The sequence below is a fragment of the Chenopodium quinoa genome, unplaced genomic scaffold, assembly GCF_001683475.1.
Source record: "Chenopodium quinoa cultivar QQ74 unplaced genomic scaffold, ASM168347v1, whole genome shotgun sequence".
Taxonomy (NCBI): domain Eukaryota; kingdom Viridiplantae; phylum Streptophyta; class Magnoliopsida; order Caryophyllales; family Amaranthaceae; genus Chenopodium; species Chenopodium quinoa.
The window spans coordinates 347821-368533 of NW_018742597.1; the positions used below are offsets into that span (position 1 = coordinate 347821).

At 35.3% G+C, this 20713-nt stretch overlaps 1 protein-coding gene across 1 annotated transcript; it reads left to right on the plus strand.

Moving 5' to 3' along the window:
* The first annotated feature begins 3789 nt into the window (after positions 1-3789).
* Positions 3790-18914, plus strand: LOC110721130 (synaptotagmin-2-like). Its single transcript, XM_021900258.1, has 12 exons — positions 3790-4189; positions 4553-4651; positions 4748-4798; positions 4889-5012; positions 5592-5710; positions 5835-5936; positions 6231-6305; positions 15961-16037; positions 16194-16440; positions 16529-16879; positions 18268-18399; positions 18517-18914. Exons 1-12 carry the CDS (start codon positions 4079-4081, stop codon positions 18643-18645), a joined length of 1617 nt encoding a protein of 538 aa, XP_021755950.1. The 5' UTR covers positions 3790-4078; the 3' UTR covers positions 18646-18914.
* The last annotated feature ends 1799 nt before the right edge of the window (positions 18915-20713 follow it).

The window sequence follows — 20713 nt, forward strand, 5'->3', positions numbered from 1 at the left end:
TTCTTACATATCTTTTTCTCAATATATACATAATTGTCTTCAACCTTTTTTTTTAATTTCATTGTCCTGTGTAATAATAGATCAAAATGCTTTAAAGGAAAAGGTTAGTAACAATCAAAATACACTACAAATCATTTACAAAAACAAATTTGAACACATTGCCAGAAAATGAACATAGTTCAATATGAGAATGAACAAATATTAATGTCTAAATGAACATCTTTCAACATAAAAATGAACATATACCAAAAGTCAAATGAACATCTTCAATATGAGAATGAACAAATATAAAAATTTGATTGAGCATTTTTTAATCTAATAACAAACAAGTATTAAAAATTGAAATAAATATCTTTTAATATGAGAATGAACAAGTATAAAACTAACGGATTTTTCATGAAATACCACTGAGTTTTTCCAAAATTCACCATATACCACACAAAATTTTTTAATTCACCATATAGCATTGAGTTTTTGGTAAATGTCACAACATACCATTATGACTAACGGACGTTAATACCGTTTAAGGCTAATAATGCCACGTGGCAGCTTGTGATTGGTTCCCTTCTAAATTATTTAATTTAAAAATAATTATTTAATTAATTATCAAATAAAAAAAATAAAAACCAAAAAATAACAAAAAAAAAAAGTTAAAATATTTTTTTGTAAAATAAAAAACCCAACCCTTCTTCCACCCAGCTAGCCACCAGCCCCCCTATCGGCGCCAAGCAACCCCACCCCCGGCCGGCAACGCCCAGCCTCTCTCCTCCCCTCATTCCTCCCAACACCAGCGCCTGACCCCTTTCTCTTCCTTTCCCTGAACGCCGGCCAACCTCCATTGTACTCTCCTCCACCTACCCCCTTTTTGTTCCCCCTCCTACAACATCAGCCTTCGTCGCCCAAAACCACCCAAGCCCGCAGACCCACACCGACACCCACCTCAAAACAACCGTACCCACCTCGAATCCCCACCCTAACCACCAAAACATCACCATACCCACCCCAAACCCGACCTTAATCTTCGAAATCCACACGAAAAATCCGCCCTAAAAACCCAACACTCACCCGTAAAAAGCCCTTACCCATAATTTCCTAAAAAAAAATAGAGAGAGAGAGAGAGAGGGAGAGGAGGAGCAGAGGCGACAATGAGAGGGGAGAGAGCAAAAGGGATCGTCGGTGGGTGTTTAGGTTTCGTGGGATGGTGGGTTGGCCTGAAATAGTCGAAAAGGGATGGGGAAGGGGGTTTTGGGTGAAGTGGCTGGAATCGAAAAGGGGAGGGCAAGGGGGTTTTGGGTGGGTGGCCGGAATCGAAAAGGGGAGGGCAAGGGGGTTTTGGGTGGGTGGCCGGAATCGAAAAGGGGAGGGGAAGGGGGTTTTGGGTGGGGTGGCCAGAATCGAAAAGAGGAGGGAAGGGGTGGAAGGCCGCCGGCCTCCGGCATGCCTGTCGTTTCTGGCCTCGGCGGCAAGGGGTTTGGCGGTGAGGTGGCCGGAATGGGCTGGCTGGTGGTGGGATGGTGGCAAGCTGGCAGCAGTTTTTTTTTTTTTTTTAATAATAATTTTTGTTACTTTTTATTATTTTTTGTTATTTTTTGGTTTTTATTTGATAATTAATTAAATAATTATTCTAAAATTAAATAATTTAGAAGGGGGCCAATCACAAGCTGCCAGCCTGCCACGTGGCATTATTAGCCTTAATGACTAACGGTGTTAACGTCCGTTAGTCATTAATGGTATGTTGTGACATTTACCAAAAACTCAGTGGTATTTGGTGTATTAAAAAAATTTTGTGTGGTATATGGTGAATTTTCGAAAAACTCAGTGGTATTTCATGAAAAATCCGTAAAACTAATGAATATGCTTAGATTTAAAAATAAATATTGTATTAGATTGCAAATGAACATATTTCCATACGAGAACGAACATATAATGCAAAGAAAATGAACATGTATCAAATTTAAATGAACATATATTAATATGAAAATGATCATAAAGTGAATATGAATTCCTTCTAAAATGATTTTTTTTTTTCCATCTAAAAGGAACATTTATGATAGATTCAAATATACTAGCCAAAATTCTTCAAATAACAGTTTATAGTGACAAAATAGTAAATATTAAATAATAATTGATGGTTCAATTTCATAAATCAAATTGATAATTTGTCTTGAATTTTAGTTATTACAAATTTATAATTTGATTTTATTTATTTATTTAATTTTTTTTTTGCGCGATTATAATTTGAATATTAATCCTTCTACAAATGAACATAAAGTCCATCATCTAAAATGAACATTTACGATAGATTAAATGTACTAGCCAAAATTCACCGAATAACAATTTTAATTAAATTATAATATAATTATGGAAAATTCTTATAACATAATTCAATTATTATAATAAAAATCACTTCTATTAAAACTATGAGAAATCACAAACTCTAATTGAAATTTTTTATTAGATATGTGAAGAATTCTAATGATTATTTATTAAAATGTAAATGATCATATACTAATGTATAAATGAACATTTACCAAAATAAATGAACATTAATTAAAAAAAAATCCAGTATGAACTAAACTTACATTTCTATAATCCTACGAAATAAATCAAAATGTTCATTATATTAGGGCAATTGAACTCTGTTTTTATTTTATTTTTTGTCCAGTAATTTTATAACCTAATAATACACACCACAAGTTAAATCAACTTAAAATAGAGTATATAAAAAATCATTCTACTATAATCATAAGAAATCATTATTTCCAAGTAAAATTATAAGAAATCATGAACTACTACTACTGAAATTTCATATCATTGAAGAATAAGGCAAATAAAAAGATAGGATTTGAATTTTTTTGAAAAATAAACAATATCATCAACTTACAATTTGATTGTTGGTCCTTCTTTTGCAAAAATTATCTTCGATTTCTTGATTTCTTCTTTTACAAGTAGAGATCTAAGAACAATTTGATTTATTTTTCAAGAAATATTTGGAAGCTTTTGGTTGTTTAGGAGAGAAAAAGTGATAAAATTATGAGGAGAGAGAAAGTGATAAAGTTATCAGGAGAGAGAAATTTTAAATGTTGGTAAAATCATGAAAAAAACTAATTTATAAGAGGAGAGAGAAAATTTGAAAAACTAATTTTTAATGTTCAAGTTGTATATTACATGTGGGGGAGGGGGTGTAGGTATTATGGTAATTTAGTGGAGGGTGTAGGCAATGATGCCTAAAGGGGGGTGTAGGTAATGACAAGTTGTTTCAGATTCAATCACAGAGATATTTTTGTCATTTCTCTAATTGGACTAAGACCTAAGCTATGCCCAACTGCCCAAGGCCCAAACAAATTTTCATTAATAAAATACTTCGTTATTATTTATTTACAACAAAAAAAGTAAGTTAAAAATCCTGACCTTTTTAATGGCACATGCTTTCAGTTAAAATCCATCCGTTTTTTTAGTTACTCGTACTAGTACAAATGTACAATGTTTGAATTCATTCATTCAAAAGTATAATGCCGACAGGAAGTTGCAAAAATCCCAAGAAATAAAAAAACGTGGGGTCAATCCCACTCATACTACGCCAACTTGTAGTTTTCTGATTTGTAAATCAATCTATCCACTAATATCACAATCACAATTTATATTGGCTCAATTAATTAATTATTTTTGGGATTACTTAGCATCGCAATCAATGTCCCCACCAATTTTTTTGAATCGACCAATCTTTTGCTAAATCCAATTTCATCAACTGTACGTGGAATGATTTAATATCTGCAATAATTTATCACATTTTTGAGGTATATAAGTGGATGCTATACTTATTACTAGTAACTTGTTAATGGGCCTTAATATGGGAGTACAGATGTATAATATCTTCATTAATTGTTTATGTAAAGTGCCTTTTTCTTGAGATTCTGTTCATATTATAAAATTTGAGCATTGAAATCTGTAAAATTTGAGGGTTTTGGTTCAATTTTTAGTATTCCCACTTTATTTACTATGTGGGTTTGCTTGATTTGATCAAATTGAAGGGAGAAGATTTCTGGGTTTGTGTGTATTTTGGAAGGTGATTACAAAAATGGGGTTTTTGAACACAATTATGAGTGTTTTTGGGTTTGGATTTGGATCTTGTGTTGGGCTTGTAATTGGGTATTACTTCTTCATCTTCTTCCAGTCTACTGATGTCAAGGTTTGCCTCTAAATTTTCTCTGTTTAATGTTCTGCAATTTTTTAATGTTTTGCTGATTAGAAATGCTAATTTATTTATGTTTATACTGTAAATTAATTTTTTTTATTAGTAATATAAGCTTTGCATAAATTTAAGGCAATTTCCGAAGATTAATTTAATCTTGTTTTACATGTAATATATATTGGTGGGGTTGAGTAATTTTTGTATAAAGTCTAATATTTCACTACAGGAAAATTTCATCAAGCAATGTGACAAAAATTTGTAGAACTGTTGTTGATGATGTTTGTGTATGCTTTATTACTTATGATCCATTTGGCTTTGGATTAACTACACACACTCATCTGGATCTTAATTGATTCTTAGGATCCCGAAGTTCGTTCGTTGGCTGATCTTGATGCCAAGGACTTGCTGAGAGTGCTTCCTGAGATACCACTTTGGGTGAAAAATCCGGACTTTGATCGTGTATGTGCCCATTCTCGGATCCTTATTATCCTAAATTGCCTAAAGTTTAGGGTCATTACTCATGAGTGAAGCTAATTTCTATTTGCTTTTGTGAAGGTGGATTGGCTTAACAAGTTCATACAGCATATGTGGCCCTATCTAGATAAGGTGCTTACCATCAATGCAATTTGTTTTAGAAGCATTTTCAGGTGCAATTACCTGTTGAATCTTATGTCATCGATTTAACAATTTCTGTAGGCAATTTGCAAGACTGCAAGGGATATATCAAAGCCCATTATTGCCGAGCAAATTCCAAAGTACAAAATTCAGTCAGTTGACTTTGAAACACTTAGCTTAGGCACCCTGCCTCCTACTTTCCAAGGTTGGATTACTTGTCCTCTCTTGAATGTATGTACATCGTGTACAGTGGAACATGACATAGTACCTTAATTACTTATTTTTCACTTAAGATTGTTTCCTGTAAATAAGTGAAAATTCCAGTTCAGTTAATTGGGAATTACAGGTATTGAATCAGGTTTCACAGATATTTAAGTTGAACAAAAAGTTTCAATGGAACAGAGAGTGTTATGAAGAGAAGTGTTATAAAACTTGTAGTTATGAAGAGAGTGTTATAAAACTTGTAGTTATGAAGAGAAGAGTTATATCTTGCTGAAGATATTGTTCTGTGGATTGCCCTTGTACGATATATTGCTACATATCATGCAAGCATTTGTAGATCACTTGATTGCGGTATGATAGCATATATTATTATTCTATATTTCTATATAATGGAAGGAATCTCTTACAAGGCATAGAATTGCGCCATGAATCAGTGTTTGTTTCACCAAAAAAAAAAAGAATTGAATCAATGTTTGTTGAGCTTATCAATCTGGGATGGAAATGTAGCTTCTTTTACATTGCCTCAAAATGTATCAGTGACTGATTCTTGAAATCATATCAGGAATGAAGGTATACACTACTGAAGAGAAAGAGTTGATTATGGAACCAGCATTGAAATGGGCAGGGAACCCTAACATTCATGTGACAGTCAAAGCATTTGGATTGAAAGCCACTGTGCAGGTATTAATAAATCCAGAAGGCACCCCCACCCTCTTACCTTCCTCAAACTATGCTGTTTAACTACCTGCGGACTAATGTAACTTGTCATTCCATCAGAAAAGTTAATATAGCTCATATGCTTTAGGTGGTCGATTTGCAAGTGTTTGCCCATCCACGTATTACATTGAAGCCTCTGGTGCCAGCGTTTCCTTGCTTTGCCAATATATATGTTTCTCTTATGGAGAAGGTAGGTGATTTCAAGTGCCTGGCACCTCAACCCTTAGCATTTTTACCTGGAGGCTAATAGTCCTCTTACTTGTTAAGTCATTAAGGATATATATACATATTTTTGGATCCTCATAAAATCACAATGTTTGTTCTAAAGAAGTCACTTCCTAGAACTATTTCCTACTGTTTAACCGGTGAAGCTTGCCCTTGGCTGAATTGTGAACCACAAATCGACATTTGTTTGTTATTTATGAATGTTGTCCTTACATTTTGTTGGCTCACAAAATGAATTGTGGATTTGGGAAATCTGCAGCCACATGTCGACTTCGGATTGAAGTTGTTAGGTGCAGATGCTATGGCGATTCCAGGCCTGTATAGATTTGTTCAGGTATGTCTTTGTCTTCTTTTATATCTGCCTTTATTCTTCTCATTATGCTATAGAATGTGGAATGAGCACTCTACTGATAACAAACATTAAGCCCCGTGGAATCATGTAACCGGCACCCTAACTTCCCTAACAATTTGTTTTACCTTGTCCTGTGGGGAATATCATGTCCTTAATTGAATCAAAATCCGTCAAAACACAACTATCGTTATGATTAAGAAAATGGAATAATGACTATACTAATTATCCCTAATCTATCATTGGAAGAAGCACAAGCATTGAAGCATGAACAAATAAACAAGTAATGTTGGAGACAACAAAAGTACTATGGGCAATTGGATTGATTTATTGAGAAATAAATAGAATATTATAGGGGAAATAAGTAGAGCCGCAGCACCTATTATAATCTTGAATAGAAGAATGCTTAATAATATTTTTATTGTTTTATTATATATAATCAAATGTTACATTGTGTCACATTATAGTAATGACAAAGCTAAATAAAGAGTGATAGGATATTAACAAAATCCTACTACTTACCATAATTTATTAAGTTTATCTTTTGCTATATCTTTTTCCTTATAATTCTCCTAATCACATATACAATTCTTACAAGTAATTGAGAATTTAAAAGATTAAATCAAGCATAAACATGGCTATGGGTCAACCTAATCCCAGATTGATTGTCTACTGTATCATCATTATAGAAGTAAAATAAAACATAGAAGAAAGAGTAAATGAAGAGAAAAGGTGAAGAAAATATATTTCTTGAATTAATGAAAGTTGTTAAGAAATAGACGAGGATTGAATAATTTAGGTAATGTGTTTGATATGCGCAAAATATAGACAACAATGTATAAAACGAATGATATACCATGTTGACTCAGAATGCAACAAACACTCTTTAACTTTGACTAAAGACTCGGTCCACTTAATCATAAATGATGCATGAAGATCAAAAAGGTCTTTATAAAGCTTAGGTCTTTATAAAGCTTAGGAAGAGAGGTAGGATGATACATTTTGGGAAATGTGACATATGAGCCAGCTAGGAGAGTAATAATGATCCACTATAAAAACACAACCAAATTCATGTCAAAGCAACCTCGCTTAGCATTTAATCTCCCCCAAAACGCCATAGAAGCCAAATACTCCCTCCGTCCCTTTATTTTTGCCCCATTGCCATTTTTTGGGTCAAACTTTGAAAACTTTGACCATAATTTACCATTAATCTATAAAAGATAATATAGTCATGAGTGGTCTTGTTAGATTCGTCTCATTGTATATTTTATTAATTTCATGTTTTTATAATTTTTACATATATGGAAATAAAGTTACATTTTAAAACGCGTTTTGGAGACCGCACACAGTCAAATGGGGCAAAAAAATAGGGACAGAGGGAGTATATAATAACCAAATACCAAAGTAACTTAATTTCCTCTTCTTTGTACTGTTTATTTTTTCCAAATATAATCCCTTGTCTTCTTTTTTATTTATTTCCAAAACATTTTTTGTTCATCATATTTTTTCAATTTCACAATAACTTTGAACTTCCACTAAGAATCTCTTTTATTGTACCTCAAATCTAATATTTAGCCAAATAAAAGTCAAAAGTCACAAGATAAACCACTCCCCAAGGCCAGGCCTAGGAATAGTAACCAATTGAGGCTAATAGCTTGTAATATGGCTAATTCAATGAAGGGTGAATCTCATCATGGGTAATAATTATGGAGCAAATGCACAAAAGCTTACTTTAGGATGCTCAAATTAAGAAAATATAAACCTTTATCATTACAATCATGTACTCATCAGAACCAATTTATATAGAGTTTCAAGACAAAATCAAGATCAATATTGCATCGGGAACTATAACACATACAGAAATATAGACTGTCATAAACGTTACAATCAGTTAGTAAATTTTCAAAAACTCACATGGCTTGTGTCTACAAAATTTCAAAACTCACTGTCATAAAGCTAGACTCAAAAGGAGCAAAACTTCTTACCACAAACCAACCAATCGCAAGCTACATCGCCACATAGTTATCAACGTATAAAGCACACCGACCGAATTTCAAAATCATAACTAAGGTGAGAAGAAGCTCAAGGGAGTCTTATCTAATTTATACACGGTTCGAAGTCAACAATGCAAATAGAGGCACATGAATGCATAGACTAAAACAAATAAAAAGGAAAATAACTAAACTAAGACAACAATACATGTTTATCCTACAAGTGTTCTATCGAAAGACGAAGATGAGGCAAATTGCTTCTAGCGATTTCAAGATGGTTTGGTGGTTCGTTCTTACATGGTAATCGGGACAGGATGGGACAACTTTATTTCGGGAAATTCTAATTGTTGCATTTCTTGTGGAGAGAAACAAGCCAAAAGGGCCTATCACCATGGGAAGCTTTCTTATGGTCTTTGCTAAGCATGTGGGGATTAATAACAAATTTACTCTCCTTGATCATGTAAGCATGGAACGGTATGGTTGGTTGATGATACTCAAGAGGGATATGTTAGTATTCCAGGTTAAAGGAGAGGACAAGGACTCTCACCTGATTCTTTATGCCATATTGCCCACTCACGAGACTCAAATAGATAAACTAAATGCCTTATTGTTTCAGCCTACTCCCAATATTAAGGCGATTATATGGAAAGGTTCTCCCTCTACATAGTAAGTCTCATTTTTAGCTCCTTTACCTTTGTTCGATGACCCTCCAAAGAAATCCCACTCTTTTTTCTAGGACAGTTTCAGCCACCATTTTCACCACAATGTCAGTTTTGAGAGGTCTAGCGTAAATCAAATCACTATAGGGGAGTTCAAGGACTTCATGGATAGCATTAGTACCATGGCTTAGAAGGTCATTGATCATTTTGTAGGTTTGGAGCGACGATTCCACACCATCGATTCGAAGGTCGTCACTTAGTAGCTTCCGACGACACCGCTACACCTAAAGCTGGGCATGGGCCGGGCTAGCACGCGGGCTGCCCGGCACGGCACGCTAGATGGCCCGGCTCGGCACGAGCACGGCAGTGACACGACACGACACGTGGAACGACCCGTGGGCCGTGCCGTGAACAAGGAAATTGAAATTTGTCACGAGCACGGCGGCCGGCACGAACACCGGTCCGTCGGCACGGCCCGCCAATCACGATACTTTTATGATAAAATTAATATTTTTTTAACAAAATAATAAAGCAAATATTAAAAACAATAATAAAATAAAAATAAATGGGCGGCACAGGGTGCCGGCACGACACGGCACGCTAGGCACGTGGGTCGTGCCGTGCCGTGGGCCGACTTGTGGAAATGGCCGGCATGGTCGGCGTGCCAGCATGATGGCACGGCCGGCACGGCCCACGGCGACACGGCACGGCACGGTGCCCAGTTTTAGCTACACTTACTTACTGAGACTCTAACCGACACCTCTTCGGTCGATGAGGCTCTTGTTAAGTGAGCTTTTCTTTCTTTTCATTCTTACGTGTATATTAATTTCCATAATGAGGACACTGTGTTTCAATTCTAGCTCGAGAGGAGGGAAGTTTATCTTTTAATGCTTTCATAGTGTAGCTTTTATTGCTTTTCATAGGTGTTACATCGTTTGTAGGGATGGAAGTTACTTGTAACGATAAATATGTATCGTTTTCTTACTTTAGTTGTTTTCCTTTTTATTTGTATTAGTCTATGCATTCATGTGCCTTTATTTGCATTGTTGACTTCGAACTGTGTATGAATTAGATAAGATTCTCTTAAGCTTCTTCTCACCTTAGTTATGATTTTGAAATTTGGTCGTTGTGCTTTATACGTTGATAACTACGTGGCAATGTAGCCTGCGATTGATTGGTTTGTGGTAAGCTGTTTTGCTCTTTTTGAGTATAGGTAGTTGAAATTTTGTAGACCCAAGCCATGTGAATTTTTGAAACTTGTTTAATTGACTGTAACGTGTATAACAGTCCATATTTTTGTATGTGTGATGGCTCCTGGTGCATTGATCTTGATTTTGTCTTTAGACTATATAAATTGGTTGTGATGTGTGCGTGATTGAAATGATAAAGATCTTTTCTTTTTCTTAATTTGAGCATCTAGAAGTAAGCTTTTGTGCATTTGCTCTGTAATTATGTTACCCATGTTGAGCTTTACCCTTCATTAAATTAGCCATATTACAAGCCATTAGCATCAATTGGTTACTGGCCTAGCTTGGGGGATTAGTTTATCTTGTGATTTATGACTTTTATTTGGCTGAATATTTGATTTGAGGTACATTAAAGGTGATTCTTAGTGGAAGTTCAAAGTTATTGTGAAATTGGAAAAAAAATAATTGATGAACAAAAAATGTTTTGGAAAAAAAAGACAAGGGTTATATTTGAAAAAATAAATTAAGAGAAGAAAGGGCGAAAGATAGAAGAAAAGAAGAGGAAATTAAATTACTTTGGTATTTAGTGATTTTTGATTTGGCATTTTGGGGAGGTTAGATGCTTAACGAGGTTGTTTTGGCATGCATTTGGTTATGTTGTTATTGTGGATCATTATTACTCTCCTAGCTGGCTCGTCTATCTCAATTACCAATATGTATCATCCTACCTCTCCCCCTAGCCCCATTATAAGCTTTATAAAGACCTTGTGACCTTAATGCATAAGTTAAAATTGAGTGGACCAAGTTTTAAGTCAATTTTAAAGAGTATTTGTTGCATTCTGAGTCGACATGGTATAGGTTGAGTGTATGCTATGACCCGAAGTTGGTTAGGACAGCTCTCGTGCTCGACTTTAGCATGTCTACAAGGACTCGATGAAGACTAGCTTCGAAAGAAAATAGTTTGTGGCCTAGCTTGGTAAGTTGATTGCAGGACTATAAATGCTATGTGGTTCTATATGTATCCGAGCCAAATTTCAGTATCGCTAACTTTGGTTTGATTGTTTGCTCGAGAGTCCCATCTAATAGAAATCTTATTTCTCCATTTTGAGTTTTGTGTTGCTTGGGGACAAGTAACAGTTTAGCCTTGGGGTATTTGATGAGTCCTACTTACATAGGATTCTTAGGCAGGTTTACGCTAGTTTTATAGCTTGATAGGAAAATTAAAATAACAAAATTCGTCTACCAATTAGTTGATTGAAAGAGTCATAGTCGATGACAGATTTCTTCGTTAATGCGCACTGCCAACCCATCAGGCGATGGGTGGGTGGATGGGTGGGCGTTGGTCGAGGCATCATGGCTGCAACGATGCTTGATGGGCTCAACCCATCGGGCGATGGCTAGCCAGCACCCAGGCAAAAAGCAACGCAAGGATGTACGACAAGGACAACCAATGGCTAAGTGCTGGGTTGGGAGGTGGACTTCGAAGGGCTGTAACGCGAAATATAGGGATCATATAGGGGTGTGCGACCTATTGTTGGAAAGATCTTCAAGTCTAATTTTGCAGCCCAACTTGAATCATCTTAGTCCGTAGAACTTGAGTTATGGTAAAGTGTCGCCTTACTTTATTTTCAACTCAAATTCAATTTTGAAAAAGCACATAGTGACCCTTGTGGATGCTATATTCATTTTCCATGCACACAATAAGCAAAATCAACATCCACAATCATAAAATCTTCGGCAACAACTCATCCAAATATCATCCGAATCAACCCAAAACACTTCGAAATTATCCAAATGATTACGAAATTACCTGAAACTTTAAGAAAAATACAACCGAAGCGTAGTAAAGTTATATATGATAACTTATGCAAGCATAACCTTGTAAAACTACCAAAAAGACCAAAAACAAGCTATGAAACTAGGATAAACTTGCCTAATAATCCTTTATAAATATGATTCATTACCTTGCACTCCACATATCTGACATATAGTTACCGAAGTAGATCTAATTTGAAATTAATCTTCCCTATGTACACTTGCACAAAACTAGCAAACAAAGTTAAGGCCTTAATATCATGTTTACCTCCTTTTTTAGTTGTAAAAGATTGTAGTTATCATTAGCTACTATCTTCTTAACCAACACTTTAGCTTTAGTTGGATTCTTCGTCATAGTTGAATCTCCAGATGCAACATCTATAAATATATGAAATTCATGAGTTAAACTATTATAAAATGTCCGCATCTTCCATAGTAATGAAATTTCAGCCAAGCATCTTATAATGTAGCATATCATTCTTGAGTCTAGCAATCTTCTCTTAGCGTATAAAGTTGGCAATGAAAGCACTTGTCAATTTCACCCATGTGACAAACTTTTTATCAACCTCTCTAAAAATCGTGTGGACATTTGGGACCTATAGCATCACAACATTGTTGATCTTCACTTTCCTCCAATAAATTAGCAATGTGACTTATGGGAAGGACATTTGGGAAACCTACGAATGAATCATTGGAGATGAACCCGTTCGAAATTTGCAACATTGACAGCCAACCTAACGATGCTATATACTTAGACACTGGGCTAGTCGTTGGACCAGCACACCATATTCTCGTAGTGAATTAGCTAGTGTTTTGGTCATCTCACTATTAATTTTTATTCCTATTCTATCTCTTTTTCCTTCCTTGTTTGCGTGCAGGTTCAATGATTTCGGGATTGATAGGGATTAGATTACGTGAACATGTTCATTTAGTGTGCACGCAACAAATAAAAGTGAAAACAAATTATTAAATAACAAAAGAAAATAACTGAAGCAAAGGTTAGAAAAATACCTAATCTAAATACCATTGACATTGATAGACATTTGCATAGCTAACAAAATAAATAACAATCTAACTATGTAGTAGGGATAAGTTAGGGTCGATCTCATAAGGTGGTTTAATTATTGGGTAGCAATGAATTATAACTTTATGAGTCAATTGAATATATGGTTGAATTATCAAGTTAATAAAGAAGAAAATCAAATTATAAAAGCATGTAGTATCTCCACTATCATAATTAACTTAAGACAAATTTACATCCCAACCAATCAATTATATGTTAACCTGGAAAAGAACACCTTGTAAAATACCTACAAATAAATCAAAGGCATAAAGCCCAACACCCTAATTTCCTAACAATTTGTTCTACCTATTTCCATGGAGAATGTCATATCCTTGCTTGATTTAGTCAAAATCCTTGTTGTTCAAGCAATGAATAATAGCAATATTAAATATCCCTAATCTAGTATTGGCACAAGTACAATAAATTAATCATGAACAAAACAAGTAATTTAGAATCTAAAAATAACTTATCAAGCATCAATCACGAGGATGAACCAAATCCTAGATTATTGTTTTACTCTATCATCATCATTAAGATATAAAAAGATATAAAAAGAAGAGAAAAGGAGGTAAGGTGAACAAAATATAATACTTGAATAAGACGAAGTGGGAGTCTTGATCTTGAGTTTCTATGCCTAACTTCTCTCTAAACCCTAAATCTAAAGTATATCTAATAATAATACTGTTTTATTAATGAAAAGATTTTTATTGCATTAATGATGCCTTTATAAGGAGTATTTATAAGCAAAAGCTATATATCCCGATAGAATAAAATTCTAGGCTTCTCAGTTCTTCTCTCTACCTCACCGGGCAATTTTTCCCGAACAAGCGCGAATCCGACCTATTCTTCTCTAATATTAAAGTTACATCATAAAAACATCTTAGCTTGGTCCACAGAGGAACCTTACCTGAATAGGTGGCCAAGGTTACAATATTGCAATTTTCTCATTTAGAAACGTGAGGATTTTTGTTACTTTAGACCTTTAGTACTTTATCATTTTTTATTTTGACCTTTTCTACTCTCTAAATTTATTTTCCTGGCTCAAAACCTTATCTCTTCCCTAAAGACCCTCCAACTACTAAAAGTGTAAGAAACGGTGCCTTCAATCGGGAGCTATGAAGCTTGTGTCGCAAAGCTGAGAAGATGCAGCAAGACAAGCCAGTGCCTTAGGGAGGCATGGTCGTGCCTCAACGGAGAGCATGCAGCACTTGCTTGACACGCCCGTGTCAAATCTAGCACGCCCATGTCGTTTCGAGTTAGAGTTCCTCCTTTTCTACTGATTAGTTGTGTAGCACGCCTAGGGCAAATTCGGCCACTCGAGTCTAGGGTTATTCCTAGCCATAGCATTGAGTGTTATTCATAAATCTGGGAGTATCGTGTTTATTTCTAATCTGTGAGTTGTGACAATCAATCTGTTTTTTGGTGATGGTCTCAAATCTGTTTTGAATATGTATTCTTTTATCCTCATGATCAATAAACTATTACTCTCGCTTACGTGTGCCAATACGTTGTTAGTGAACCACGTAAATCTATGTGTTTTTCTTGCTAATTTTACATTCATTATTTGGTTTTTCTTGCATCTGTTATAACAAAAAGAAAGAGATTTAACCCTTTGAGATGTAATCCTTTTTTCTCTTTTTAAATTTCAAAAGTGTTAAAACGGATGCAAGAAAGAACAAATATTGAATGTAAAATTGACAAGAAAAACACACACAGATTTACGTGATTCACGACGATGCGTTGGCTACGCCATGTACAGGCGAGAGTAATACTTTTATTGATTTTGGGGAAAACAGATTACAGATTCAGAACAGATTTGGGACCAATAACAGAAAATAGATTGATTGTCTCTCAGATTTCTGATGTTATCTCTCTCAAGATCTCACAGATGAGAAATATACAAAAGACTATCAGATTTCTGAATAATCACTCAACTGATTCCGCTATGAGTAACCCTAAGGGATATATATAGAACTCTCCAAAGAAACTGATTTGGGCCAAAGCCCAATTAATAACCACACGGACCAAAACCACACGACTGTGTATCTTGAACCACACGACCGTGTGACATGTCTTGTAGTAGCGGAACTACACGACCATGTACCATGAACTACATGACCGTGTATATTGAAAAGTACATAATAACACTGATTACACGATCGTGTACAATTTACTTCATGATCGTGTACCTACTCGGTCACCGACTCAAGGCATATTTCTTACAAAAGGCATGTACATTTGTATAGGCAAAATGCTGGTTCAATGAACTTGGGCCAATAATTTCATCCAATGAACTCCATTTTATCAATATTGACTTCCAACTTGCAAAGTTGTAAAATAGTTTTCAATCAAATCCTTCTCTACGTAGGGAATGCAACTCTAAATTGTTTGTATCTTCAATTTGACTGGAAATTAACTTATCTACCAGTCTATATGCCGTCTTAAGAATATGGATTTCTGGATTGCCTTTCTTCCTAAACAAACACATTAGTGATTTCCTGGTTCCTTTTGTATTGATTGGGTGATTTCTTGCATCATTACTCAAGTCCTTTTTTTTTTCTTAGACATGTATTTGTATTATATAGAATTTTTTAAAAAATAATTAAATAAAAAAATGGTTCATTCCTATTTAACTAGAAATGACAATGATTGACTTAGGCACGGCAAAGGTCTATCCACTAATAAAAGCTCAGTTGCACCTAAAACTGAAGTAAGAAAAATATCTTAAATCTTTATTCCCAACATCTAGCCACAATGATACACTTTTTCTTACACTATTTCTTGATGAAGGATCATTTTCTTGATCCCTTAATATCTTTTAAATATGGAAACATTTTTTTTTTTCCCTCCTTGAGCTCTATTCTAGTATGTGTTTTTTTTTTTAATAATAAATTTCATCTCTCACCACTTATGTATTGCATGCAGGAATTAATTAAAGAACAGGTAGCCAACATGTACTTATGGCCTAAGACCCTTGAAATACCTATATTGGATCCTGGAAAGTAAGTGACTAGTCTCTTTCAAAAGTCTTCTCTTCTCTGTAGCTCTTTCTATATGTCTCTCTCTGTCTCTGTATATATCTATTTTTCTCACATCTAAGTGGTTGCATGTTTGCATACCTTTCTTTAGTATATAATGTGCTTTCTCCAACTTTACAGGGCTAGGAAGAAACCTGTTGGAGTTATACATGTCAAGGTTGTGAAAGCTATGAATCTAAAAAAGAAAGATCTTCTTGGAGCATCTGACCCATATGTCAAATTGAAACTTACAGAGGATAAGCTTCCTTCAAAGAAAACTGCTGTAAAGTACAAGAATCTGAACCCTGAGTGGAATGAAGAATTCAGTATGTCCATCAGAGATCCACAGACTCAAGCTTTAGAGGTCTTCGTCTATGACTGGGAAAAGGTATATAACTGCATGCTAATGTTGCTAATTAAACTTTACAAATAAAAATTTACTTAACATAATCAGGGTCTTCCCTCTTGTAAATTAGTTCGGCAGCCATGAAAAGATGGGCATAAATGTTGTTCCAGTGAAAGATCTTACACCAGAAGAAACAAAAGTCCTGACTTTGGAGCTCCTGAAAAGCATAGATCCTGATGATGTTCGAAATGAGAAGTCACGTGGACAGCTTGTTCTAGAAGTTACATACAAACCATTTAAGGAGGATGAGATGCCTGATGATCCTGAGGATTCTGGAACAGTTGAGAAGGCTCCAGAAGGGACACCTGCTGTTGGCGGTTTACTTGTAGTCACTGTCCATCAAGCTCAAGATGTTGAAGGAAAGCACCACACAAATCCTTATGTTCGCCTAATATTGAAAGGCGAAGAAAGAAAGACTAAGGTAAGGCACCAAACAACTCTCTGCAAAAGCTTTAAGTGCTTCCTTATTTCCATATTCTTACTGCTAAACTTGATAATTTACACTATTGCTGTTTTACATTATCACTTCATCATATAGCATCTAAATATGTAACTAATGTGAGAAATGAACCTTCATACTGTCGGTAGTTGGTGTGGAAAAAGAAATAGGGTGAAAAAGGAAATTATAGTGAGACGGGGGGGGGGGGGGGAGAGAGGTTATAAATTCTCTTAAAGTTTTCACATTTTGTTGAAGTGAACTAGAGCCTTGTTCACTTCCCTTATATGTTCAAGCTACTTGAACCTTGTTATGCACAAATTTAAAGAAGGTAAACTATGGCATGTGGGTGCGCCAGTTAGCCAAGAGCCCAACTAAGAATAAAGCCTTTCTTGGTTGGATTAGGGACATCAATGGATGCCAACTTGTCAGGATACCATGTAGCTGGTTTATTCCAGAGGAGAACCTCTGGTTTGGTCTAAAATAGAGCATATAATTAGCTTACCTAAGTTGATCTGAACTTTGCCAATTCCAAAGCAAAAAATCAGTGACAAGGTTGGTTATGACTTGTGATTCAAAAATTTCTAGCAAAGCTATCATTGCTCACCTGTCATCTTCTGTAGTCATAATGTCTTTATAACTGGATCTATAGAGATTTTATAATGTTGCAGCTGTAAGGTTCTAAAACGAAAATTATCGGAGCTATAGAATTTGTTGATTTTTATCTGTTTAGCGATTAGAAGGAATTGTACATTGTAGTATGGGCTTAATTAGCAAAATAAGTTGTTACTTGGCTGTAGCTCATCAGCTATTGGAAGCTAGATATTAGTTATTAGCTGTCAAAGTACTTGTCTAATGTTGGTGCTTTCAGCACTATTTTCTGCTCAAGTAGAAATATAAACAAACTTGGTAGCTTTCGAAAAACAATATCCCAAAAGCTAGTTTTGTTAGCCTTTTTGAAACAATATCTTACACCTAAAATTAAGTGATTAGGTGTTCAGCACTTTGCCAAATACCAATGTTTGGCAAACGCTAGAAGTTTACTTCAAACTTAAATACGCCCATTGGAGCATCTGCCTTGCTACACAAATATGCTTCAGAAAATTATATAGACGTGTATTTTCCTGCAAAATGTAATTGTGGAGGTTGAACAAAAGGTGATCTAACTGAACATGCTTAAGGTCAGCCTTATAATTATATTAGATGATACAATGGAGAAGATAACAAGTCATTCAGTGTCCACACAGAATGCGATGTAAATGATCACCTGGATGGGCGAAGATACTTTGTGGTATACTATGTGTGGAATTTGCTGTTTGTCGCTATTTTCCTCATCCATTATGAACATATTATTATCTTTGTTACTTTGACAGACAATAAAGAAAAATAGAGATCCTAGATGGGAAGAGGAATTCGAGTTTATGTTGGAGGAACCACCTAATGATGATAAGCTGCATGTGGAAGTGCATAGTGTCTCATCCAGAATAGGTTTACTTCATCCAAAGGTATGCACATGGTAATTTATTTCAGCTTCGTGCTGGCTCATGTGGCCAAATCCATTATGCTGTAACAAATCCTTCAAATTACAGCAATTCTCATACCCCTGTTGTACTTGCAAACAGGAAAATCTGGGATATGTTGACATTAATCTCGCGGATGTGGTGAGTAATAGAAGAATCAATCAAAGTTACAATCTCATTGACTCGAAAAATGGCCGCATTCAGATTGAATTGCAGTGGAGAACATCTTAGGACTTTGAGATTATGATACAGTCTATATAAAGTTTATGAAACAAGATCACACATTCAGACCCGTTTTTGTGTTTGTAAATTTGTTGTTATTTGAATTGCTATGTGAAATAATTAATGAGATCTGGTGCTTTACATTTTGAGTATACTTTTCCAAATAGATTTGTAGCTTGTGAATTATTGTCCACTGTAATTGTTTTGTGTTCATTACTCACTCGAGTGATCAAAAAGTCAACAGCAACTCATCATATTAAACTCTGTAAGTTGTGACATTGCTGCTATCAAGCTATAATTTTGAGGTAGGAAGTACATTAGTTAGTCAGCTCTCCAACTTAGAAAAATAGAAACATATGGCTAAGGGTATGGTTGAATTTAACAAACTAACTCTGGGAGAGGTTTTCTTAAACCCTCTCTTTTGAAGAGCCAACAATATAATTTGATCGTATTCATAGTAAACGGGCACTGTAATTCATATTTAACATAAGAGGTCAACAAAACAGTTTTTTTTTTTTTTTTTTTTTTTTTTTTTTTTTTTTTTTTTTGCAACACTTTTCTTTTCACGCTTGCCAATGCATGATTTTAATCGTTAATATTTTTAATTACCAATATGTAAAAATTATAAACATTTGATATTAAAATAGTACAAATCGAGACGAATCTAACAAGAAACCCACATGAATAGTGTTAAAGTCAAACTGTTGCAACTATAAAAAAACAAAAAACAAAGGAAGTATATCTTATACTTCCTCCGGTTTTAGTTATTTGCAACATTTACCTAATCGGGGTGCTACCTATTATTTGCAACAAATTGATTTTTTTCCTTTTTTGGTAAATTTTTTAAGTGTAAAATTACGAAAATGCCCTTTAAAAAAACTGATTATATTCTAAGCCAAGGATTAACACTACTTACTTAAAATTAATACCCACCCAATTAATATAACCATTCCCACAAAAAATTTAGGGTTCCCATCCCATCCCATTTACCATCTCCATCTCTGTTCATCTTCTCAACTACCCTATTGAATGCAAAATCCACCCACCACCATTAATGGCGACTGTTCATCTGGGTTCCTTCCACCTACCTACAACATTTATGCTTTGTTTTCGTCTTTTGTTGTCGCACTCTCTCTCTTCTCACAGAATCCCCATCCTTTATCTCACTCTCTCTCCAGTTCGAAACCCTAAATTTGGCATAACTGGGTTTTCTACTACCTATTTCTTCCAAAACCCCTAAAAACTGAGTTCCCCTAACACAAAAAAGTTAGATCTTGGCGTTGTTGCCACCTACAAGTGGAAGATGCGTTTGATAGGGACGCGTACTGCAACCTACCTTGATATGAAACGTAGAACTGGAGGGGGTGCAAAGCTGGCTCCTTACGACTCCGATGAGGAGCGTGGTCAGGCTTCGAAGCCGGATCTGGGAAAAGACGTTGAGGGTTCTGTCAATAAGCCTCCTGAAATCATTATTCTGGACAGCGATGATGATGAAACCCCAGTTGCAACCCCTGTACAGGCCAGATCCGTTGAGGAGGTGGTGGGAGTGGTCAGATCTAAGTCTACCCAAGAGATCTCTGGAAAAAAGCGCGTCAGATCTGAGTCCCCTGTGGCTAACGGTGTTGAAAGTGAAGGGTCTTACAACCCTTTCACCACTACCTCCAACTAATCTAGCAGCGTAACTCAATTCTTTACCTAGATTTTATTGACTCCTTTATCTCGTGTTTTTGAGTTTTCTCTTGATTTGATGATCTATTTTTTCCAAAAGTTGCGTTGAGTTGCCTGATTTTCATGCTTATTTCCGTATATAGTGTTAGTTTTATCTGTTGACAATTATTGATTGTAATTGTTTACTGTTGTTGGTATTTCATGCTGGTTGCCCTAATTTTGCTCTGTTTCGGGTGTTGAGAGTGATTGCTAGTAACTGTGGGATTTTGTTAGCTGGAAGATTTGCTTGGTGGTTGGGATGTTTAAAAAAAAAACAATTAGTGGGATGGTGGTTGGCTGTTTAGGCTGTGTTTGTTGTCCTGAGGCTGGTGCACAGACTTGAGTATGTTGTTGTTGGCTGTATAGGTTG